This window comes from Rhinoraja longicauda, chromosome 13, assembly GCF_053455715.1.
Source record: "Rhinoraja longicauda isolate Sanriku21f chromosome 13, sRhiLon1.1, whole genome shotgun sequence".
NCBI lineage: Eukaryota > Metazoa > Chordata > Chondrichthyes > Rajiformes > Arhynchobatidae > Rhinoraja > Rhinoraja longicauda.
This window is the reverse complement of record NC_135965.1, coordinates 11647016-11673772: the sequence shown is the minus strand read 5'-3', so window position 1 is coordinate 11673772 and position 26757 is coordinate 11647016. Positions and strand designations below refer to the sequence as shown.

The window sequence follows — 26757 nt, the reverse complement described above, 5'->3', positions numbered from 1 at the left end:
CTTCACTAAGGAAGACATAAACCGTCTGCCGGAAATAGCGGGGACCGGGGGTCTAATGAGATGGAGGAACTGAGGGAAATCCAGGTTAGTCGGGAAGTGGTGTTAGGTAAATTAAATGGATTAAAGGCAGATAAATCCCCAGGGCCAGATAGGCTGCATCCCAGAGTGCTTAAGGAAGTAGCCTCAGAAATAGTGGATGCATTAGTGATAATTTTTCAAAATTCTTTAGATTCTGGAGTAGTTCCTGAGGATTGGAGGGTAGCTAATGTAACCCCACTTTTTAAAAAGGGAGGGAGAGAGAAAACGGGGAATTATAGACCAGTTAGCCTAACATCGGTAGTGGGGAAAATGCTAGAGTCAGTTATTAAAGATGTGATAGCATCACATTTGGAAAGTGATGAAATCATCGGACAAAGTCAGCATGGATTTACAAAAGGCAAATCATGTCTGACGAATCTTATAGAATTTTTCGAGGATGTAACTAGTAGAGTGGATAAGGGAGAACCAGTCGATGTGTTATATCTGGACTTTCAGAAGGCCTTCGATAAGGTCCCACATAGGAGATTGGTGTACAAACTTAAAGCACACGGTATTGAGGGTTCAGTGTTGAGGTGGATAGAAAATTGGTTGGCGGACAGGAAGCAAAGAGTAGGAATAAACGGGTCCTCTTCGGAATGGCAGGCAGTGACTAGTGGGGTACCGCAAGGCTCAGTGCTGGGACCCCAGTTATTTACAGTGTATATTAATGATTTGGACGAGGGAATTGAATGCAACATCTCTAAGTTTGCGGATGACACGAAGCTGGGTGGCAGTGTTAGCTGCGAGGAGGATGCTAGGAGGCTGCAGAGTGACTTGGATAGATTAGGCGAGTGGGCAAATGCATGGCAGATGCAATATAATGTGGATAAATGTGAGGTTATCCACTTTGGCGGCAAGAACAGGAAAGCAGAGTATTACCTGAATGGTGAACAGTTAGGAGAAGGGTAGATGCAACTTGAGCTGGGTGTCATGGTGCACCAGTCATTGAAAGCAAGCGTGCAGGTGCAGCAGGCAGTGAAGAAAGCGAATGGTATGTTGGCATTCATAGCAAGAGGATTTGAGTTTAGGAGCAGGGAGGTTCTACTGCAGTTGTACAGGGCCTTGGTGAGACCGCACCTGGAGTATTGTGTGCAGTTTTGGTCTCCTAATCTGAGGAAAGACGTTCTTGCCTTAGAGGGAGTACAGAGAAAGTTCACTAGATTGATCCCTGGGATGGCGGGACTTTCATATGAAGAAAGACTGGATAGACTAGGCTTGTACTCGCTGGAATTTAGAAGACTGAGGGGGATCTTATAGAAACATATAAAATTCTTAAGGGGTTGGAGAGGCTAGATGCGGGAAGATTGTTCCCGATGTTGGGGGAGTCCAGAACCAGGGGTCACAGCTTAAGGATAAGGGGGAAGTCTTTTAGGACCGAGATGAGAAAACATTTCTTCACACAGAGAGTGGTGAGTCTGTGGAATTCTCTGCCACAGAAGGTAGTTGAGGCCAGTTCATTGGCTATATTTAAGAGGGAGTTAGATGTGGCCCTTTTTGCTAAAGTGATCAGGGGGTATGGAGAGAAGGCAGGTACAGGTTACTGAGCTGGATGATCAGCCATGATCATATTGAATGGCAGTGCAGGCTCGAAGGGCTGAATGGCCTACTCCTGCACCTATTTTCTATGTTTTTCTATGTTTCTATCAGTGTACATAAGTGAATGTAGAGGATTCTCAGGGATAGGATTAACTTGCATTTGGATGAGTATGGGCAGATTATGGACACTCAGCATGGCTTTATGCAGGGAAGGTCTTGTTTTACAAACTTGATTGGATTGTTGAGGTGGGGCAATGGATGTCTGCATGGATTTTAGCAAGGTTTTTGACAAGGTTCCTCAAAATATGCTAATCCAAAATGTTAGGATGCATGGGATGCATAGTGACATGGTAGTTTGCATTCAGAACTGGTTTACTCACAGAAGACAGAATAGTGGTGGAAAGGTGTTATTATGGCTAGACATCTGTGATTTTTGTTGTTCCACAAGGATCAGTTCTGGGGGTTCTTTTGTTTGTGATAAATATAAACTACTTGGAAGGAAAAATAAATACAAGGAACGGCAGAATGCTTCACAAATTTGATGTCATTCTTGCCCAGAGGCCTTGCTAATCTTTTCTATCTAGTTCAACATAGATGGATAGGATAGTAAGCTTGCAGACGACAAAAAAATTGGTGGAGTTACGGACTGTGATGAAGCGGTCTCAAATACAGATATGGCAGAGAAATAGCAGATAGAATTTAATCTGGGCAAGTATGGGACGTTTCACTTTGGGCAATCAAATCTAAGGGGAATGTATACAGTTAGTTTCAGGACATGTAACAGCACTCTTGTACAGGAACCTTGAGGTCCAAGTCCATAGCTTCCTGAAAGAGGCAAGACAAGTAGTTGGAGTAGTAAAGAAGGCATATGGTGTTCTTACCTTTATTGGTTGGGACATAGAAGTTTATTCAGGATGCTGCCTGAATTAGAGGGTATTAGCTAGAAGGAGAGTTGGACAAACAGTTGTTTTTTTCTGAAGCATTGGAGCATGAGGGGAGACTGGCAGGAGGTTTATAAAAGTGAGATGCATGGATAGAGTGGACATAACATTTTCGCCATTCAACTACTACAGGGGTATAGTCATATAGTGAAAGGGGGAAGGTTTAAAGGAGAGGGCAAGTTTTTTTTTATACAGTGGTAGATGCTGGGATTGTGGTGCCATGGGTGGTGGTGGAAGCAGATATCATCATGGAGTCAAAGAAGCTTTTATTTTGAAGAAGCTTATTGATATGTAAAGAATGGAGGAATATTGATCATGTGCAGGCAGAAGAGCTTCATTTAATTTGGCATATTTTCAGCATACAGATACCATGGTCCAAAAGGTCTGTCCTTGTGATAGTGGACGTCAGCAAAATATTAAATCTGCCTTTTGTAGTATTATATGTCGACTATGTTGGTTTTAAAGGAAATATTTGCTTTCAACTAAGGGTAATGCTGTGCACATAAATTGATGGGTATTGATTTGAAATTATCTTAAATTGGATTTTAGTTATTGATTTCAGCTCCTTTTAAGTAGCCAGGTCTGTAATGTGAATTGTCATTAAAAAGTGCACACGTTTGAGAGTACTTCTTTCACTGGCTTCCATTTTTAAGGATTATTTCTCCTTACTTGATCAAATGAAGTTGTGATTAAATTGCAACACAAATATTTGTTGTGGTTGTAACTAGGAACTGAGTAGCACTTTGGGATGTTAAGACTCGATTAAAATAAGTCAGCTTATTTTTCCAAATGTGTATTGTAGCATTTTCATACTGGAATAAGGATGTATAATAACTATTTTATATCCAAAAGATTACCAATCTTAGATATGCGTATTTTGTTGATTGTAAATAAACTGCAAACAACATGATCTGTATTTTCTTACTGATTTCCATGGTATATTTTAAGGTCAATGCAAGGGAGATTTAAGTTCTCCGGTGAATAAGTGACTGCTTAAAATTTGAGTTGTGTTACAGATTGATTTTGTTCAAGTTTGTAAAATATTTTCTTTCAGATTAATTTTTTTTGTAATGGATTGGTTACTGACAGCAGCAGACTGTGCTCCCATTGAACCATGAATGTGCCATGCATGCAATGATTCCCAAAGGTATTTTTCAAGGCATTCTTTTCCCGAGATCCCATGGATGCCAGTAATACTTGCCCGGTGAAAAATGAAATGAAATGCCAGTTCTGATTTCAACACCACTCTGCTGCCTCTGTGATGCTTGTGGCACAGTTTGATTTGTACTTAATATAACATTTATTCTTTGTATTAAGTATAATAATGTCCAGAAAGAGTAAAACCTATGTGAATCAATATATTATATATACTTGAAGCACTCTATTTATTCATTGGGATGTGAATGTTGCTGACATCTCAGTAATTATTAACCATGCACTGGTTAATAATTAGCTCAAGTGGTTATCTAGCTCTGAGACGCTAGAGTCTGAAATGGAAGTAAAAACACACTGCTGGAGGAAATCATTGGATTTTTGGATTGAGCAGCATATGAAGTGTAGGAAAGAAATAGTCAATTAAGAGGGGGGGGTTGAGATGGGACAGTTGGGACAGGTGGACAGAGGAGGAGTGAAGGATGATAGACCGATTTGACCACGTGGAGTGTAGTTGGGAGACAAGGGTAAGGGGTGCTAGTGGAAGAATTTCTCTGTCTACTTCTCGGCCCAGTGGAATGAACATTGAATTTTCCAATATCAGGTAATCCTTGCTTCCCTGTTCCTTTCTCTTTTTCTCTCCACCTCGTCTCTTACTCCCTCTCTCCTGCTCGCCCCCTCCAAGATACTCTAAACTCCAACTGTCCATCATCCTTCATCTCTCCATTGTCTGCCTATTACTTACTAGGCCTTGTCTCATCCATCCATCCTCTCTTGTCTTAATACTGATCGCCCTCCCCACTCCATTCTGATGCAGGATTCCCAGCTGATACAGTGACAATTTCTTTACCCCCACAAATGCTACTCGACCCACTGAATTCCTTCAACCTTTTCTGTTTTTGCTGGTGGTCTAGCTTCTTGAATTGCTGCAGTTCTTTTAGTAAAGATACAAGAAGCTGTTAAATTTAAAGTTCCAGGATTTTGATGCAGCAAAGAAATCATGAAATACTTTCAATATGGTGGACTGAGGTGTTGTTGGTGAAACCTAGTGATTTGCTAAAATGCAGCTGCTGCCTTGTGATCCCTGACTACATCAGTGGTGAAGGAGAGAGGTAAATAGCATGCTGATCAAGTGGTTGTCTTTGCTTTGAATGACGTCAAGCATTTGTTGGAATTGTATCACCAATGCAAACGGAAATTATTCCATCACATTGCTTACTATTACAGGCAGTCCTCAGTTACATAAGGATTTGTCCCTGAGAATCGTCTGAATGCCGATTTCTCCACGTCAGCAATGTCCATTATCTACAATAGATCATATCATATTGCTGTGCATACATGCTCTAATTCTTTAATTCCATTGACTGTTCAGCCTAACACTACCCATAATTTAACTAATGGAATATATACACCAGCCAGTCATTTTTAATGATTAAAAACATTATTGCTATTATCAGTTTGAAAAATGCTTTGTAATGGGACAGTTTGTGCAGTCGGATAAATCCTGACATCTTTTTCCTGGAATGCATCCGTACTTTCTAGGTAGATAGAGATTTGGAATTGAGTCACTGACTATCTTTGCAGTACAGTATTTAAATTCCTCTTTTTTTGTGTGTGTGATCTCCAAGGCATTACAGCAATGAAACTGATCATTCCATTCAACCTCACAGCCAGATAGTTGCACTGTTGTCATGATACAGTCACTGCTTAGCATTTGTGTGTGACGTGAATGTTACTTGATGCCAGTTTGAGTCTGAATGCTGTTTGGGTCTTCCTGTATGTCTGCACTACTTGCTTTATTATCTGAAGATGTCAATTGTCGATGTATGTGTGAATGACCTTTAATTTTTTTCCTCATTTTAGCGGATAGGTCATTGATCAAGCAGTTAGAGGCGGTTGTGTATATTAACATATGGAAATTTGTCACGGCCCAGAACTTCGCCTGTATTCAGTTATTTCTTGATATTACATGGATTGAATTGGGTAAAGATTGCAGTATTGGTAAAGGTGATATGGGGAGAAATTGAGGTGGATCTTCCATTTTGAATATGGTGGCGAATGCTTCAACTTTATAATTAGCACTTTCATGCCAGGCTCTATAGTCGTTGTGTATGATTATGTTTGTGGAACCAGCTTTTCTTGTTAACTACTTGCTTTTCTTTAGCAATTCTCCTTTGGAAGATTCATCTCTACCTTTCCCCCCCAGATCTATTTACCATAAGAACGTAATAGAAGCAGCAGTAAAACCATTAGCCTCTTCATGCCTGCTGTGCCATTTAATAAGATCATAGCCTGACCTTTCATGTGCTATCCCCATATCCCTTGAGTTCTTGAATATATGAAAATCTATCATTCCCTGACTTGAATATTTGAGTGATTGAGTTTCCACAGCCCTATTGGATAGAGAATTCCAAAGGTTCACCACCTCTGGAACGAGGAATTTCTTATCAGTCCTGAATGCACCAGTATGACCCCTGGTTTAATAAACTCCTGCCAAGGAAACATCAGCTCTGCATGTACTCTGTAAAGCTTCGTAACAATTTTGTAAATTTTGTGCTAATTCTGCTATCTAACATTTATAGTTACTATTACCAAGTTGGCAGGTCCACCTCATTGATAGCACCAGACATTATTTGAAAACCAAACTGACCATGAGTATTTGTCCTGTCGATTTAACTTTCTTTGTTTAACTCGTATTCCAGTGCAAATAACCTCGTGGTGAGATTGTGTAACATTACTTAGGGGCAACATTCCTTTCATGCACTGTTGTAGCTACTTGCTATATCTGACCTTTCAATCTAGTATAGTGCAGAAAGTCCGATCTCCTAGTACTACTATTCAGTGAAGCTTTTATGCTTGTAATTAAATACTGCTCCCAAATTTGCAGCTGTGAGCAAAATGTAGCACAAAGTCAATTCACTGTTCTAAGCACTGAGTGAAGATAAATTCAAATAACTATTATGACTGTAATATTTCAGTGTTTTGTTCCCACTGCATATAGTTTTCCTTCCTAGAATGTTAGCTATCATCAGTAAAGAGTCTTTTTTGGTTTCCAATAATATAACATGGTAGCTTTGAAGTTCTAAACATCTCAATTTGCTTCTTCTCTAATTTCAAACACATTTTATTCTTTACAAATAGTCTGTAGTTATGGCGGTGTATAAGATGTAATTGAATATATGTAACTTGCATTAAAATGCACCTGTCAATTCCAGTAAATCGGTGGATTAAGCAAAGTGCTACTTTCTTTTTCAAAAATAATGACCTGAAAAGAAAAGGTGGCATAAACATCAGGCTCATTTGTTATAATTTGCCTTATTATTATTCCTTTTCTCCAGAGATGCTGCCTGACCCGCTGGGTTACTCCAGCCTTTTGCTTCTATCTTCGGTGTAAATATGCATTTGCTATTCCTTCCTACACAGGTTATAGGTTGATGCCGGTGAAGTGGGTTTTTTGATCGGTGGTTGGCTGCACAATGTCCAGAGATGAAAAGGCAGAAGATGCGAGACAAAAGATTTGAAGAGTTGTGACTTGTGAAGCTAGAAGGAATGTAGGTGAGGGAGGGAGGCGGAGCAGTAGGTGCAAGTCCAGGTGGGGCAGAGGGAAGAAGGGGATGGTGGAGAGAAGAGGGGGTTAGTGTATGTGGGGGAGGGGGGGGGGGGGTAAGGAGAGGGTTGTTTAGTTACCTAAAACTGGAAAATTTCGTGTTCATACTGTTGGGTTGTATGGTGTTGTACCTCCAGTTTGTGTGTGGCTTTGCTCTGGCAATGGTGGAGGCCCAGACCTGGGAGGTCAGTATGGGAATGGGAAGAGAGATAAAATGGTTAGCAACCAGGAGATCTAGTAGATGTACTCTGTGATAAGGCCAGAGGAGGTGCATGTGAACTTCTGTCTCACCTGGAAGGACTGCTGGGATCCCTGGATGGATGTGAGGAGGTATACAAGCTTTACATCTCCTGCAGCCGCAGGGGAAACTACCTGGGGAGGACGTGATTTGGGTGGGATGGGATGAGTGAAACAAGGAAGGCAGAAGGAGTGAAGATGTGACTGGTGATAGGATCTTGTTGCACTTGACGTAAATGTCGGAGGATGATGTGTTGGATACGGAGATTGGTATGGTGTAAGGTGAGGACCTTGGGAACTCTATCCTTTAGAATCAAGATTTTCTTCCCAGGATGGAAAAATTAAATACTAGAAACATAACTTTAAGGTGAGAGGGGCAAAGTTTAGAGGATATGTACGGGGCAAGTAGTTTACGCAGAGAGTGATGAGTGTCTGGAGCCCGTTGCTAGGGGTGTTGGTTGAAGCAGATGCGTTAGTGGCATTTAAAAAACTTTTGTACAGGCATTTGGATATTCAGGGAATGGAAGGATATGGGTTATGTGCAGGTAGATGAGTGATGGTCTTGGCATTGTGTTCGGCACAGATGTCGTGGACTGAAGGGCCTGCCCTTCTGCTGTACTGTATTATGTTCTACGTTCTAAGATATTTGGTGGTGAGTTCTATGGAGGAGGAGTGGGGACAAACAATGGTTTTGCCAGGGCAGTCCTGTTTGTGGATTTTAGGAAGCAGATAGAAGCAACAGTGCAGGACTGGGGAATGATTAGTGTGGAAGACTGTGAAGGGGAGATGGCCAGAGGTGATGAGATCAGAAACAGTCTGGGGGCTGATGGCCTGGTGTTCGACTGTGGATTCATGGTCAAGAGCTGGGCGCCTGGCCTCAACCTGTCAGAGGTCAGTTGTCAGACTACAACAGAACCTCCCTTGTCAGCTGGTTTAATAACAATGTTGGGATTGTTGCCGAGTGAGCAGAGGGCTGTGCATTCAGAGGGGGTGAGATTGGAGTGGATAAGGGGAGTGAAGAAGTCCAGATGGTTAATGTTGCGCAGGCAGTTGGCAATAAAAAGGGCCAGAGAGGGTAGAAGGCCGACGGGAGGGTCCATGAGGAGCGGGAATGCTGGGCACAGGAGAAAGGGGTTTACATCTGAAGAGATGGCCAAGGCTGTGGCATGTTTCTGTTTCAGGCACTTTTTGAACTGTCTGCAATCTTTTTTTTTTATGACAGTGACATAAAATTGGTATTCCAGGGGTTTTGTTCTTGTGAGGGTGAGGTTGTAGATCGGGATACAGTTATAGTCAAGGAAATAGTTTTGTATCATTACAGAAAATGCTTACAGGCACTTGACATATTCAGTATTTTCTTTCCTATTGCAGGAAACATTTAATATATTAATACAGCGAAGCTAATGGATATTTGTGGTGTATCTAAGCACTGTCAATTTGAAATAGACTTTCCGGTGGGTAAACAGCATAACAAATTCTTGAAGAACGACTAAGTGTTGGAAATACTCAGTAGGTCAAGCAGCAGCTGTGTAGAGAAACAGTTCACATTTCAAATTGATGACCTTTCACCAGAACACCAGTTATCCCTGGAGTTTAATTTGGGCACATTTTACAAACCACCCTGTGATTTATATTCTGTGCACATTATGTAAATATCTGGCACACATTGGAAATATATGTTTTTTTTATTAATTTAGCTAATTTACATTGCCATTTTCTGCGATTTCTATCATAATTAAATTTAATATAAAAATTGAAAGTGATTTTATTCAAATTTAAGCAAAGCAAACTACAAAAGTATGAAACATGAATTGGCTATGATGGATTGGGAAACTACATTAAAACATATAACAGTAAATCGGCAATGTCTTAGTTTCAAGAATTAAAGTATCATTTATCCCATTTTGGTAATAAACATTTGGTAATAGAAAAAATGGATGAGCTGTAATTAACGGGAGAATTTAAAGCTCATATTAGAATAAAGTTAAAGACCTAAAATGTTGCCAAAAAGAGCAAGTAAATCTGTGGAGTGGGAAAATTTCAGAGGACTGAGAAATTGATTAGTGAATGCAGAGTACAAAATGATCACATGAGGGACATGAAAATTCTATGAAAGCTTATGTGGATTCTTGAAAGGATGGTGAGGGAAAAAAGTGTTTTAGAAATTAATGAGACTGAATGGTGATAGGCTCCAAATTCCCTGAGTCCCAAAATTTTGCAAGAAATGGCAATGGCGATAGTGTATGCATTGGTTGTTATCTTTGGAAATTCTATCAGTTCTTGAATGACTTGGACAGATTGGAAGTTAGAAAATGTAGTTTGACTGTTTAAGAAAGGTAAGGGAGAGAAAATAAGGCACAGCAGACCAATTAGCCTTGTATTGCTGCTAGAGGAAGTGCTGGGATCGATTGTTCCTGAAGTGGCAAGAGGCACTGAGAAAATATGAATAGGATTGAGCAAAGTCATCATGGATTTATGAAAAGGAAGTATTATTCAGCAGTTTGTTAATATTTTTTGAAATTTAACTAACAGAATAGATCATGGGGCTCTAATGTATGTGATAATAATAATAATAATAATGCATTTTATTTATATAGCGCTTTTCATATACTCAAAGACGCTTTACAGAGATTTTGAGAACATAGGGAAATTAATAAATAGATAAATAAGTAAATAAATAAATGAACAGAGAAAGGAGACAGAAGGTGAGGTGACCTTCAGTGGTTGAAGGCAGTACTGAACAGGTGAGACTTCAGTGATGTTTTGAATGTGGTGAGTGTGTTTGGGGTAGTGAGTTCCATAGGGTGGGAGCAGCGATGGAGAAAGCCCTGTCCCCCCAGGATCTGAGTTTGGTCCGGATGTGGGGGGATAGGAGATTGGCAGCGGCAGAGCGGAGGGTGCAGGTGGGAGTGTGCCTGTGGAGGAGGTCGGTCAGGTAGGATGGGGCCAGGTTATGGAGGGCTTTGTATGTTAGGAGGATTTTGTACTGGATTCTCTGGGGGATGGGGAGCCAGTGGAGTTTATAAAGGACGGGGGTGATATGGTCACGGATCGAGGTGTGTGTGAGTAGACGGGCAGCGGAGTTTTGAATGTATTGAAGTTTATTGATGATTTTTGAGGGTGCGCCATAGAGGAGGCTGTTGCAGTAGTCCAGACGGGAGGTGATGAAGGTGTGGATGAGGGTTTCTGCAGCTGTGGAGGAGAGGGATGGACGGAGACGGGCAATGTTTTTGAGGTGGAAGAAGGCTGTCTTTGTGATGTGTTTGATGTGTTTGTCGAAGGAGAGGGTTTGATCAAGGATGATGTGTTTGGACTTTCAGAAAGCCTTCTATAAATTCCCAAATGAATTAATAAACAAAATTAGCATAGGATTAAGGATGATATGAGATTAATGGACAGAAAACAGATTTGTGAATAAATGGGGTCAATTTTGAAGTTGTATGATGCTCCTTGTCGTTATTTTGGTTCCTTGTTATTACTCTAGTCTTTATTTCTATGCACTATTAAATATAATAGAACTTACGAAAACAAGAAAATCTATTTCCAGAAATTAAAAATAATGAGCAGTTGAAATATCTGATTAAAAGTTGTTGATTTGTGGTATTTCTGGCATTCTCTTATACCAAATGTTTTCAAACTGCGCTGTGCATTATTTTTCAATGAAATAGAAACATAGAAATAATTCATTGGACTTTCCAATTAATTTTCTGCTATTCATCAACCTTCCTAAAATTCACATACAGAAATACTAGACAGTTATATTTCTAAATTTAATTTAAATATATATTTTTAAATTATAAATTATATGATCTAGATTGTGCATGATTAGGATGCAGTTGTGAAATGAAAAGGTGCTTTAGCATCAACTATACAGTGATAGAAAGATGAACATCTCTGCAAAATCATAAATTTATGGCAGACATTTTAACAAATGCAAGGCTGAACTAAACATTGAGCAAAATGATAATGATTGAAAATTCATATTGACCATGTTAGATTGAAAATTCAATTTGTTTGGGATTTTGAGAGAAATGTATGCATTCGTCATAATTCTCTTTAACCATCTGCAGAACTTTGTTTTACTTCTGATTTCTATATCATATTAAAGTATAATTACAGAAAATCCACTATATTGAGCACATAAATAATTCCTTGCTGTGAAACATTTTAGTAACTGAAGTGCTTTATCAAGCTGATAAATGCCAACTTTCAGATTTTGTTTTGTTTTGCTGTTTTCGTTGGATTATAAGTTAAACCATGCATTTGAAATAATTTCAAATGTTTGAAAATTATGAATAAAACAAACAACAAGATACCATTTTGGAAGAATTCTTTTCATTAGAGTTCTGGTAAATAAAGGAATTTCTGTGCAATTTCTGGTGCTAATGAGCTCTTATTTAGGTTAGATGCTTCTATGTGATTAAAGATACAGATCATGGCATCACACAGAATCGCTTATTGTTTCAAAAATAATTTCCTTCATATACTTGGTGCAGGTCAGTTCCAACAAAACGTGATGTCCAAACTCAATATATCGAAATAAATTAATGTAATTCATTTTTCTGATTGAAATATCCTGATTAATTTACTTCATTTACTTCCTTCATATACAGTGCAGACAGTACTTCAGCCGTGATACTGCCAATCTTTCATAAAGTTGCACTATAACGGAACCTGCATTAATATTCTTTGGTCTGCCTAAATACAATGATATATGTGACACAACATTGGAGAAACTGACCTAGTCAGGCAGCATATGTGGAGAGAATAGACCCCAGGGTCCTAACCCAAAACATTGTCTTTCCATTCTCTCCTCAGATGCTGCTTGACCAGCTAAGTTCCTCCAGCACATTGTTATTTTGTTACGCCAGATTCCAACATCTGCAGTTTCTTGTGTCTCAATTTCCCTGCTGACTCCATAGAATCCTGGCCACCTGGGAGTGTAGAAGCCTTGACTTCATTCTGAGAAAGCCCACAGCAGTCCAGCGTAAACAACAGAAGTGTGCACCATCTGATAAACTGCTCAACTCCCTGCCCCTTATGGCACCCCCTCTCCAATCTATGGGAAAAAAACTGATTGACCGAGTTGGTCACCTCAGAACCCACAAAACTTTTTTTTCCCCATCTACTAACACTCTCCTCCACCTAGCAGAGCTGGTCCTTACCCTTGACAACTTCTTCGACTCCTCCCACATCCTCCAAATCCAAGGCGTAGCTATAGGCACTCGCATGGGGCCCAGCTATGCCTGCCTCTTTGTAAGGTACGTCAAACAATCACTGTCCCAGGCATACACTGGTCCTACATCCCTGAACTCTACCTCCACTGCATTGACTACTGCATCGGTGCTACCTCCTGCACCCATGCAGAACTCACTGACTTCATCAACTTCCCTGCACTCAAATTCACCTAGACCATTTCCGACATCTCCCTACCGTTTCTAGATCTCACCGTCTCCATCACAGGAGACAGACTATTGACTGACATCTATTACAAACCCACTGACTCCCATAGCTATCTTGACCACACTTCCCACTGTGCTTCCCGTAAAGACTCTATCCCCTACTTCCAGTTCCTCTGTTTATGCCACATTTGCACCTAGGATGAGGTTTTCCATACCAGGTCATCGGAGATGTCCTCTTTCTTTAGGGAACTGGGGTTCCCCTCTTCCATTATAGATGAGGCTTTCACTAGGGTCTCCTCGCCATCACTCAACTCCGCCCTTGCTCCCACCCCCCCCCCCCCATTCGTAACAAGGACAGTCCCCCTTGTTCTCACCTTCCACCCCATCAGCCGTCGCATACAACATATAATCCTCTAACATTTTTGCCACCTCCAACGGGATCCAACTACTGGCCACATCGTCCCATCTCCACCCCTTTCTGGCAGAGACCGTTCCCTCTGCGACTCCCCGGTCAACTTGTTCCATCGCACCCAAACCACCCCCTCCCCAGGTACTTTCCCCTGCAACTGCAGGAGATACCACACCTATCCCTTTACCGTCCCACTCGAATCCATCCAAGGACCCCGACAGTCTTTTCAGGTGAGGCAGAGGTTCACTTGCACCCCCTCCAACCTCATTACTGTACCCGCTGTTCCAGCTGTCAACTTCTGTATGTCAGCGAGACCAAGCGCACGCTCGGTGACCGTATCGCTGAACACCTTTGCTCAGTCCGCCTTAACCTACCAGATCTCCTGGTTGCTCAGCTTTACCTCCCCCTCTCATTCCCAATCTGACCTTTCTGTCCTGTGCCGCCTCCATTGTCAGTGTGAGGCCCAGCGCAAATTGGAGGAACAGCATCTCATATTTTGCTTGAGTAGCTTACACCCCAGCGATATGAACATTGACTTCTCTAACTTCAAATAGCCCTTGATTTCCCTCTCTCTCCATCCCCTCCCCTTCTCAGTTCTCCCACCAGTCTTACTGTCTCCAACTACATTCTATATCTGTCCCCCCCCCCCCACTCCCCTGACATCAGTCTGAAGAAAGGTCTCGACCCGAAACGTCACCCATTCCTTCTCTCCAGAGATGCTGCCTGTCCTGCTAAGTTACTCCAGCATTTTGTGTCTACCTTCAATTTAAACCAGCATCTGCAATTCTTTCCTCCACAAAACTGGAGTGGAAGTAAATTGTTATCGATCGTGAGAGACTGCCAAATTTTATAGATATATTTATTGAAGATCATTTTGATATACGTTGATCACATTCACCATTCAGACAATGAGCTTTATCTATAGGAATAATATGTTTGGTGAGTTAATGTTTTCTCTGTCAAAAGACTCATGTTTTGTCATTTTACAAGCATCCTGCATCAGAAAATGAAAATTAGCAAGTTCTGCTGCCATAATTCTCCATCCTTTCGAGATGCAGTTTAGCCTTAAATGCTCGTTGCCACAAGATACTGACACCTGCTAAGGCATTTAGCTACTCAGCAGCACAGTTAGTGCTGGCTGGTTGGACTCAACAGTTTTTTTAAATTAGCAAGCTGCATAAGCTTTTGGCGTGCTGCTTACTTTGAAACAGTTGTAGCGGGTTGACTGCAACAAAATTTCTCCTTTTCCTTCTCTTCCCCCCCCCCCCCCCCCCCCCCCACCACCACCACTCTCTCCATGCCTGTTTTCAGAGAATGTCCAGTTTAGACCATTGTTCTTGTATTCTGGCTCATCAACTATTGGAACCAAGATAATTTATTTATGCTATGTTGTGATGCAATTTGTAGTTACTGGAGAAAAGTTTTATTTCCCCTTGAGTCTCTGGCAAAAAATTGAGATGACCAAATTGTATGCTGTGATTTGATTCCAGAATTGAGCGATTTGATACTGTTAATATGACTTTAATGAGATTTAATAATGATCTCCAGGGAAGGCAGGAAGGGCGAGTGATTTTGAATAGCAGGGAGATGTATTCATCTTATACATGCCTTACTTATGCTGCTGACAGGTGTACAGATGAAATGGTATGCATCAAGTAGTATCTCTGGGGCATTAACTGATCTCTGTAATTATTTGCATCAGCAATAAAATCATATGTTGAGGATGAAATTTACAAATCTACAATAATAAATTGCATTAGCTGTTTGATTTGGACGATGCTATTTTCACTGTTCAGCAAAATCATCTGTTTAAAAAGGCTCCTGTTTGAGGGCATAACTGTTGTATTCCATGAAGCTATGCTACATTGTAGTGTAGAGAGTGGTTAATAGGTTCCAGGATTTTCTGTTATACATGTGTGTAAATAAATGTGCATATGCAATGGTGAATATTTGGAGAACGGCATTAATGTTTTCAGTAGAATTAACTGTCCACGCTGTGCAAAAGCCATGTGACGAACCCATAACCTAAAATTTTGGTTGCAGATTAAGAATCAAATTCATAACTTTTGAGTAATTTACTTTAACTAATTTGGAAACTAATCAACCTTGTCCAAAAGTCCTAAGTGTGGGAATGCACAGCCAAATGACTAATGTTACAGGATTGAATTCGGTGGGTACAGATGGAAGACAGATTAGTCTTAGCTTACGTGTTCATTTAAAAGGGCCAGTTGTTTATCTTATATTTGTTGAGATGGAATAGATTATTTTGTTCCATTCTCAGTCCATGTTAGTGACAACTTGTGTTAAATATTGCCAATTAGGGCATATAACTGCCATTTTTCAATTTCTTCTCTACCTTCTTTCTGAGATTCTTTTTGTTCTCCTAGGCATGCATTCCCTGTCCAAGTGACCAGTGGCATGAATTATCTTAATTGTCCATTAATTATTTCATCATACATACATCATGGGTGGGCTTGATATGTCCTCAATTTTCACAAATATACACTTGCAGCAGAAGTGCAACTTCTGTTTAATATTCTATTTAATCTACCTGAGTGCTAATTCAGCATAGAATGGCATCAATGCTTCTTAATCTGCACTCTCTGCTGGTTGAAAAGAACTCAACAATCGTAGTTGTAAATACCTACATATAGGTTAGCCTTTGCTGTTTTGAGTGTTCTGTCATGGTGTGTGCCTGCTTGCTCAGCCTTATTCGGTTATTGCTGTCTTTCTGCTGCTGATTGTTCAACCTTATTTACGCTGACTAGAAGGTCGAAATCATTGAAGTACCTACAATGTCAACAGGAGAAAATGGTATTGAATCCATGTGGTTGTTGCTACTTGATGTTCTTACAATCATGCAGCAAACCAGGTTATTTGGGAGACTGATAATCTGAAAATGGAATATAATTGAGAATAAATTTACAGTCGTGGATTAAGTTGGAGGAGTTTTTTTTCATACCTCCAGTCATCTATTGGATTTAGTGTCTTTTTATTAAATGAAGTCCTTCAGGAGAGCTATCAGTGTTTATGGTCTGGATACCCTATTGAAAAAAGAAAGGACCACATTTTTCACAGGAGTCATTACAGATTAATCCACTAACCTCATTGTACCTTTGGGAAATAAACCACTCACTGTTGCAGATCCGGTGTGCCAGACAGTAATAAAAAGACCTACTGCACAGACTGTTTATCTGATCAATAGAATGTGATAGCTGATATTAAATGAAGTGCACCTGCGCATTTCTTTTTTTTTCTTGGCTATGTGGTTTATGGATGAGATATGAATTACACAACCATTTAAATTGTCATGTTTTGTATCCAGTTACAGATGGCTGTTAGTTTAAAAAAATAACAAAACACCTGTGAGGAAGATTGTATGCAAAAGAGACCTTGTCACAATGGTGTAAATACAGTGCAAAATCACAAAACACAAGATCTATTTGCTCCTAAATATGAGCACATTCTGGAAGTATGGATTTTTTTTTTCAGGAAACCTGGCAAAGGGTTATTTTATCCTTGGCTTCAGAATTTTTATGTGATTGTGTAAGAATCTATTTTATTTGTGTCTTTCATGCTGTGATGATTTAGTAGATTTGAAATTATATTTTCATCATTTAGAAGGAGATATTTAACCAAATACCTTAGCCATATCATCTTTAAAGTCCAGGAAAGGATGGTCTACAGCATATTGTCTTTAACTTCACTGTAATGAATTCCCTAGACTTTCCAGGGGTTCCCTGACCTCTCTGCAAAGCTCCCTATGGCGTGATAACTTTGATGTACTGATTAGTTCCAACTGGAAATACATTTTTACTCAAAACTACTGGACTTTCACTGGTAGACTTTCACTGGGAACATTATAATGATTTATATTGTCAAGATTATTAATTTTTCTAAACTACTGAACACAAAATAGTTTACAAAAAACGCCATTGAGTTTTTGTTCACGCATTTTTTTATCCTTGATTCCCAAAGTAAGGAGTTAACCTGACCGCAGTGGTCTTCAGTACAAATGTCCCGGTACTTCAGCATGCTTACATTTATTGTTTAAGATGGCCACAGGCACTGCTATTCCATGGTTTCAACTCATCAAAGCAAACTGGTGAAAAATTGGTGAAGAAATAACGCAGCACTGTTGCTGGTTTACCAAAAGAGGCATAGAGCTGGTGTAAGTAGGTGGGTCAGGCAGCATCTCAGGAGAACATGGATAGATGATGTTTCGGATCAGGATACTTCAGATGATTGTGGTGGGATGGGAGGGTGGAGAGAGCTGGAAGTGAGGCTGAGGGCAGGACAAAGCCTTACGAGTAATAGGAGGATAGAGGCGAGGTTGAACAGAGATGAAAAGATAAGGCCGCAAGGTGGTGCAACAGTCGAATTGCTGCCCTGCAGCGCCAGAGACCCGGGTTAGATTCTGAATGGATGATGTCTGTATGGAGATTGTACGGTGTGGGTTTTCTCCGGGTGCTCCTGTTTCCTTCCACATTACAAAGACAAGCAAGATTGTAGGTTAATTGGCTTCTGTAAATTGTCCCTAATGTACAGTGCCCTCCATAATGTTTGGGACAAAGACCCATCATTTATTTATTTGCCTCTGTACCCCACAATTTGAGATTTGTAATAGAAAAAATCACATGAGGTTCAAGTGCACATTGTCAGATTTTAATAAAGGCCATTTTTATACATTTTGGTTTCACCATGTAGAAATTATAGCAGAAATTATATACATAGTCCCCCAATTTTGATAAGCCTAAACTTTGGCTGATGTCTCTAACAGTCTTATTCTTGTTTCTCAGTCTCATAATGGCTTCTTTGACTTTCATTGGCACAACTTTGGTCCTCATGTTGATAAACAGCAATAAAAGTTTCCAAAGGTGATGGAAAGACTGGAGGAAATATGGAATGAATGCAAAAGTGAATAGTGTGAACGGGTGACCGATGGTCAGTGTGGGCCGAATGGCCTTTTACCATACTGTAAACTAATATAGATATTTTCAGTTTAAATAAGTTTCATTCGCTTCGTGAAAATTTATTTATATCTACAATGTATCACACTCGCGATGCATTTAACATTTGTTGGATTGGTATAATGAGATCAGTGGTCTGAGGAAATTTCTGCCGTAATTCTAACTGGATATATATCTATATACTAAAACTCTTGTTTGTTTGTTCCTGAACTACAGCCAAAGTGGTACACGATCAAGCGACAATTTTAGGCCCACCTTTCTCACTGTCGTCACCCTTTGGTGCTAATGGAATGAAATCGGTGTTATATTTTTAAAGTTATTCACATTTTAAAGTTTAGATCTATCTCCGAGGGAGGGAGGGGGTGGAGTAAGGGAGAGGGGTGGAGGGAGGGAGGGGGGTGGAGTAAGGGAGAGGGAGGGAGGGGGGTAGAGGGAGGGCGGTGGAGGGGGGGGAGGAGGGGTAAGAGGCGGTTTGATGGGGAGGGGGGAGAGGGGATGGGGGTGGAGGTGGAGAGGGTGTAGCACCTATGCAGGAGAGGTTTGGGCCCAACGGGTCCACTTGGTCTAGTTTAGGACTAAAACTCAAACCTACATCACAAATAATTGAAGCATCCGTAGTAACAAAACTACTGAAAGATTCTGTGTCACAGCAATTTCTACATCAACATTAATCATGAAAAGATAATATTTCTCTGGACAAGGAGGGTGAGGATGGAACATGAACCAATGAATGTGGTCCAATCAAAGAATTTTACAACCCTTGAACGATTTTGTTTCCTAACTTGTTTCTGTTGTCCTTTTGCATTCCTAACTCATAAAATAAGCAGAATCTTCACTTGTTTAGTGTTCCAATATATGTAGCAAGAGCTCAACTTGGAGTTGGAAGTTTACAAACAATCTCTGCCACTTTAGCTTTTGCATGGTTTCAAAACCTCCAAGTTGGTTCAACCAACTGTTTGGCATCTGTATATTCGCTATGTAAACCTTATATACATTGCAACCTGCAGCCATGCATTAAAAAAACACTAAGTGCAGGATTAACTCAGCGGGTTAGGCAGCATGTCAGGAGAACATGGAGAAGGGAACGTTTTTGATTGGGACTAATCTTCACACAATGCAACACCTCGCGTTTATCTGTATCTAAAGATTTAGGCCTGAATCACTTTTTGATTCTGTAGAAGGGTCCTGATCCAAAACATTACCACTCCATGTCCTCCAGAGATGTTGCCTAACCCACAGTGTTACTCAAGCACCTTGATTTGTTTTGTAAACCAGCATCTGCAGTTCCTTGTGTCTCCATGATACATTTAAAATGTATTTGATTAATTTAAGCCATTATTGCTTCGAGTACGTATGGACAATCCTGAAATTTGTAGATTGTGGCATGTTACTTTGCAGTCCACTGTTAGAGTGGAATAAAATTCTTCAAATTCTCTTCAAGTGTATGGATTTTAATATTTTAGAAATGTTTAATTTTGCGGTTCTTATAAGCTAGAAATAGAGCACAACTTATGCATGTACTTTTTTTTTCTTGTGAGCCCTGAATAAAAAATTAAATCATTTTTGTCTCTTATACATTTGCCTTCCCCTTGTTATAAAGATTTACAATGATTACATAAAGTTTTCAAAATTTGATCAATCTATTTTAGCATTTGGAACTATGAGATTTAACCTTACTAAGGTACTTTTAGTATTTATCAGTAAATCTACAGTGCAATATAAAACTTTTAAATATTTAGCATTGAGAGAGTGCTTTAATTTCTTCTGTTTCATGAAGAGACTTTATTCTTCGCTAGCTCTTAGATTCAAAACTGATCAAGCATGTAGGTGCAATTTCTGAAATAGGAGATCACTGAAGACATTGCAGCTGTTTCTCATCAGAATTATGTGCTTGCATGTGTTTGCTAACTTGCATTTTTTTTTCTTGTGGCCAAACATTCATTGAAATTTATTTTTGCTATGAAAGCCTTGTTTTTTCTTGGTTAGCTGACTGTCTTTTAAATATAAGACCAAGTTCCTGTGGGTGTAACTGTTTCTCAGACATTTCCTGGGGAGGGTTGAAAACCAGAACAGATGATGATAGAGTAACTGGACTACAGTCATAATTAGATAAGTGATTGAAGATAGTGAAAGACATGGGAAACTCATAAAGAAATTGGCTTATAACAAATATTCAAAGAGGGAGGAGTGGTACATGCACTTCCCATTGGTTTCCTGTACTGATGTTTGCTTTGAAAGGCCCAGTGGACTAGTAAGATTGCTTAGATTAAATAAAAATTGCATTTCAAATACGATAATAGAATATAAATGTAACGTATGAAATAACTTCTGCAATTATTGCTGGCTGAATGAGGTTGCTAATTGGTCATTGTCCCAACAGTAATCTGGACTTCAGTTCGTTGATCTTGTCTGGTTCAATGCAAGCTGCTGCAAACATTTCAATTGAATTGCTGTGCTTGTGGGCAATGTGTGAGTTACAAGTGGATGATTAATAGGTTGCAAAATGGAATTATATGAGCAATTTCTTTTTGGAACACTTTTAAAGTTACTCTGATTAGTGTAAATGGTGATCGAGGTGCCATGAGAAATTGATACAGGTGAATAGAAATGAAAAATGTTGATAATATATGCATCTTCCAAATTAATATGGAGAAAATAGTAAGCATGTGCTCAACTTTATTTTTAAGCAATTTTACCTTTTGACATTTTTGAAATGATCGCCAAAAAAATTGCTCATAAATAAAATGGTCAAGGGTATGCATGCTGCTGGCACTTCTGCTAGGTGTTGGGAACCCAGTAGTTGTGTTCTGCTACAATTAAGAAAAATACCTGTAAACTGTTGACAAGAGAATTAAATATTTGAGGATATGAGGCCAGAGGAGATGAAGAGGAAAATGTGTGCAGAGACCATGAAAAAAATTTGAAGATGAAGGCAAAATATTATAATTTTGAAATATGTGCATGTGGAAAGTCAATTGCTGTTAGTAAGAAATGAAGCTGTGGGGAAAATGGGACCAATCATATATGTAATTGGTTAAAAATTCTAGCATTCAGTAGGGGAGTTCAGTACAGAAATCCAGCATGGAATTAGGCCCTTCGGCCCATGGAGTCTGTGCTGACCAACGATCACCCCATATACGGAGTTCTATGTTATCCCAGTTTTGCATCCTACACGCTAGGGACAATTTAAATGAGCCAGTTAACTGCAGGTCTTTGGAATGTCAGAGGAAACCGGAGCATTCAGAGAAAACCCATGTGGTCACAGGGAGTATTTACAATTTCTGTACAGTCAGGACCTGTAGTCAGGATTGAACCTGGGTCTCTGGCGCTGTAAGGCAGCAGCTCTAACACTGTGCTACCCAAAACATGTCAGAAAAGCTATGTCCCTGATATAATAAACATCAGGGAATCAATCAGCCTCCATTGTGTGAGATTTGACTGTAGCCAGTGGTGTTTTTGATTCCCTGAGTTATATCGCTCATAAGTCGAGTTGCAGGATTTTTGATCTTGTGATGACACCAAGTGACTTGAAAACTAACTACACATCCACCTATCATTCTAATTGATTGCTGGTTGGGGGGGTGAACCTTCTGTAAGTGGGTGTTTACAAACTTTAGACTTTAGAGATAAAGCATGCAGCATGCCGATCATCGATCACCATACGCTAGTTCTATGTCTTACACACTAGGGATAGTTTTACAAAGGCCAATTAACTTACAACCTGCACGTTTGGAATGTGGGAGGGAACCGGAGGAAACCTAGGCAGTGACATGGAGAAAGTGCAAATTCCACAAAGACAGCACCTGAGGATAGGATTGAACGTGGGATTCTGGAGCTGAGGCAGCAGCTCTACCGCTGTGCCACTATGCTGCCCCGATGGAGTGGTGGATAAAATGTCAGAAGAAGGACCCATGTGGTGTCTGGAACAATCACTTGAAACTCAATGTTTAAAATTAAACACGGGTTTCAACAACCTCAATAGATAAAATGTTATACAGTTGAATGTATTGAGATTTTGACTAATAAGCAAAGTTTATTGTAATTACAATTTAGATTTGAAATTCCATAAAGATGGGGAACCCCAGATGTGATGTATCAAATGTTTGTTCTATTTGATTTGTGTGGATATCCTATCACACATTAATTAAAATTATGTGCTATATGAATTTGTCCACTTATCGGGTACTTGGGCAAAGTGAAATACCTTGAAGATGAGAAACAGAATTTTTTTTGTGCTAAATCTTTAAATTCACTTCCAGTGGATAGTGATGCAAGGTTTCACAACATGGACATGATTACAGAGAAATTACTTAACAATGTACAAATGCTGGTTCTCAGAGCCATGGTGATTAAATACATATTGGTGAAAATTCAGGACTAATGAGTCATGACAAAGCGCAGGCATTCTCAAAGTTCCTGTGACCAAAATGTGACCCATCTGTTGACGTTAAACTAAAATTTCAGACTAAATATGTTATTCTAGTGAGCTTTATAGAGACCTGAGCTTTAAATGTAATCCTTGAGTGTTTTGAAATAACGATGTAGAAAGTCTTAATCATAAGATATCGTCATTCAGTGTAAATGCGTTGTATATTTCTGTCTTTCGGTTCAGCTTGTGTACTATTGTCCTCAAAAGAATAATTTATAATATTGGATCTCACGGGATATATTCTCTTTAGAATATTTTTCAATGACTTGTATATACCATTTGAGTCTTTTGACCTTTTCTTTCGTCCATTGCTTTTTAAAGCTGTGGTAAAGTTGCTGTGGTGGGAAGAATAAAATTTGTTCAACATGAACAGAGCTGAACATGTTTGTGATTTGGTCTAATGGAGATGTCCTCTTACATTTTTCCGTTAATTTTTTATTGCAAGTGACAGTTTGTACATTGAAAAAAGAGTTGCTACAGAGGAACATAATGGTTATCAGGTGCCTATGGAAATGCAAACTAGTAAATACACTGCCTTGGCTCATCTTGAGAAATTACATCTGACTGGCATTTAATTTGATTTCCTTCCTGAGTACTATAATTATATGCAATTAGATTATTGAAATGACACAGCCTGATTTGGCTGCTAAAAGACTCTTGACCCAGGTTAAACTCTTTCATTCCAGCGTTATCTTGGAAAGTTTCTCTGCACTCCTAAATTTCATCACTTTGCAGAACCAACCCAGAAAAATAGAACAGAAAAAAATGTAAGCAAAAATTGTAACTGCCTGTAGCCACTGGTTTCTCATTTGGTTTGAGTGAAGCAAATTTTTGGGACATTTGCCAGTTCTACACTCAACAGACTAAACTATAGAATAGAAAATATCCACCATATTTGTAAATTTTTTGGCCAATTTTATTCAATTGGGCACAAAAGTCACTGAAGTTGCAAACAGATGTCACTTGTTTTTTAAAAATTATTCCAATATATAGTCATCAAAGGGATGAACATGATCAGTTTGAGGATTTATTTAAATTGATGATTATGAATGAATTGGTTTTAAGTGGAAAATGGGAGCTGAATTGCACATTGGTTTGCCTCCCACGTTATTAACAAAGGCGTTGGTGCCTCAACCCCTTGGATGTAAACTATTAGCACATCCACATACTAATTAATGGTAGTTGCTTGTAGAAAATGACTGTCAATAATTACATGGGACAAAACGTTAATTCTATTCAAGGAAAGAATTGAAACAATAGCATAATTTTCTTTTGGATTCCTTCTGTTGGGGTTTATAATGGCAGCCACATTTTGCCGCGGATACAATGTACAATTGTAAAGAGCCTGTGGATTGAGATTATTAAATCTGTGCCTGTAAATGAAGACAATAGTATACTGGGATATTGCTGCGTTCTCCATAATGTGGGCTTGTAATTGTATGTTCCATTCTTTCTATATGCATACATGTGTGGTTATGTTATAAAATAGCAGATGTATATTTTAATGTAAAGCTTCATAAAGAAATAGTGAGATTCAGTTACTGAAAATACAAGAACGAAAAAGATGAGACAGGAAAGATTCATTCTTTGTTTTGCACTACGTTTTGCTTCGTACTAGGTGTGTAAATTAATTGGCTGTATTATATTAACTGAAGAGATGAATATACTCAATTCTAATTTGCTTTGTGTATCTCTTTTCCAGAATGACATCTTCCTAGCCTTCGACAAGCCTTACATGGACTTAATGATGCCCCAGGCTTCAAATAATAATTTGTACAGTACAACTAGGACCTCACTCTTTCGCATAAATTATGGTACGACACATCAAAATCTCCAGTTTGCTGCAAGAAACCTCAGGACATAGTTTTCTGACTGGTTTGCATGTTCGTCATTGTGTGTGTCCTTGCGCATATGTGTATCTGTGTGGTGCACAGTGTGCGGAATGAAAAATGCACAACAGCGAATCTGCCTCAGTTTCCTCATCAGCACATTCTACTTCAACAATCTCAATAAACAGAAATGGAAAAACTATCAGCAATGCAATTCAGATGCCTAACCTGGACTGTAACACATGCATTAACCTTGACTTTCACATGCTGCTGAAAAAACATTAAGGTTTTCACTGTAAATTATTAAGTATAGAGAAGTATTGATTTTTTTAAAGTTGCTAATGTTTGGAAAATACAGAATAATATTTAACATTTTTGCTTCCTTTATATTGATACTTTTTTGAACTGAATGTGTAACTTTTTTTCCTGATGCACATCCATTATTGATGTGTCTGGAAGTAAATTACAGTTCTAAATATAAACAAGAGAAATTTTGTTTAAAACTTGTGAATATATGCCGTGAGAATGGATTATGTTTCTATTCTTGGATAAAAGCTGTTTATACATAAGCATAATCCAGAAGTCCAAGCTTTGGTGTACAGTCCCTTTCACTGATATGGTTAAAGTACCAGCAATGCAATCCATCTGCATCGAGTTAATTTCACAATTTTATTCTCTGCCTTCCAATGTGAGATATATTGCAGTCGGGATGGTGAACATCACTATACATGGTACTGAAAATGAATGGAATTCAAAACCGTACTCAAAACAATCACATTTAGTCTTCCTTTCCTTTATGTATATATTATGTACCTGGGCAATGTATACATGAACTGTCCTGGGATGGGCAGTGTTGTGTTTGTAATTTCTGGAGCCTGACTCCCTTCCCCCAACTCCCTGTAAGTAATAAATTAGAAAATGATTACACTTTTCTGTCCTGCTGGTGATTTGATTAAATGATAGACTGTGTCTTCACTGCTCATAATGCTGTTTTTGTAAATTTGCTGAAAGTTGCAAATAATTGCTACTCATAATGCTTAAAGCATATTAATTTTTATTTCTGAATCAATAAAAAAAAAATGGTCTTGTAGATTGAGATATCAAAAAATAAGTTTGGCAGGATGCAAATAAAAGCTTTGAGAGGAGAAAGTGGTCATTCGGGCAGTGCAGAGAAATGTTATGAAATTAGGCTCCTCTTAGGCAGTAGAGAGGCTGCCCTACAGTGCCAGAGGCACAGGTTCAATCTCGATTACAAGTGCTGTCTGTACAGAATTTGTATGTTCACCATGTGACTGCGTAGGTTTCCTCCGGGCACTGTGGTTTCCTCTCGTATTCAAATTATGTGCAGGTTTGTAGGTGAATTAGCCTCTAAATTGCCGCTAGTGTGTGGGACATATAACTAGTGCAAGGATAGTAGCTGGTTGGCATGGACTCGGCGGGCCGAATGGCCTGTATCCTCGCTGTATCCCTAAACTAAACTTTAAATTATTTTCTAATTTGTTTTCTTGGTTAGACATTTAACTCTGTTTAAGTGTGTAGGAAAGAACTGCAGATGCCGGAGTAACTCAGTGGGTCAGGCAGCTTCTCTGGAGATTCCATCTCTCCAGAGATGCTACCTGTCCCGCTGAGTTACTCCAGCATTTTGAGTCTACCTTAACTCTGTTTAAGAGTGGGTTAACCAGTAAATGCCAATTAATTAAGTTCAATTAATGGTGCCAATTTCACAACCTGCTATTTAACACGATACCCTATTTTCAGACTTTCTACCCATTAGTAGAATGCCTGCTTTTTCTCTATTTAGTTAAAGTAGAAATGGGGATTAAACTGCAGTAACAAGCAGATGATCGGCAGTGCCTGTTTTCTACTTGGGCAATGAGTTCAAAATCTAGTTCATGTTTTGGAAAAATATCATCTTGTTGAGACCGGTTGTATTTCTGGGGGGCTCCAGATAAACCTGTCTGAATCAGACTTGATGATCAGTGCTGTGCTTTTGGTAGATTTAGGTTGTAATATTACACCCAATAAGATTGAATTGAAACTGTCCCATGTTCAGTTTGCTAACAACTATAAAAAAAGTTGCAGTATGATAACATTTTACCTCAATAACCTGACGGTATTTGTGAATGTCAAGAGGCAAAAAGACGGCATGCTTACAGAATAATTTTTT

The 26757-nt window shown here is 39.2% G+C and overlaps 1 protein-coding gene across 1 annotated transcript in view; it reads left to right on the top strand.

Moving 5' to 3' along the window:
- The window catches only part of irs1 (insulin receptor substrate 1), a 50201-nt gene extending 24713 nt beyond the window's left edge, over positions 1-25488 (top strand). Inside the window, exon 2 of the mRNA XM_078410346.1 lies at positions 24464-25488. Coding sequence (XP_078266472.1) covers positions 24464-24468 — 5 coding nt within the window. The 3' untranslated portion in view covers positions 24469-25488. The remainder of the gene's footprint in view (positions 1-24463) is intronic.
- The last annotated feature ends 1269 nt before the right edge of the window (positions 25489-26757 follow it).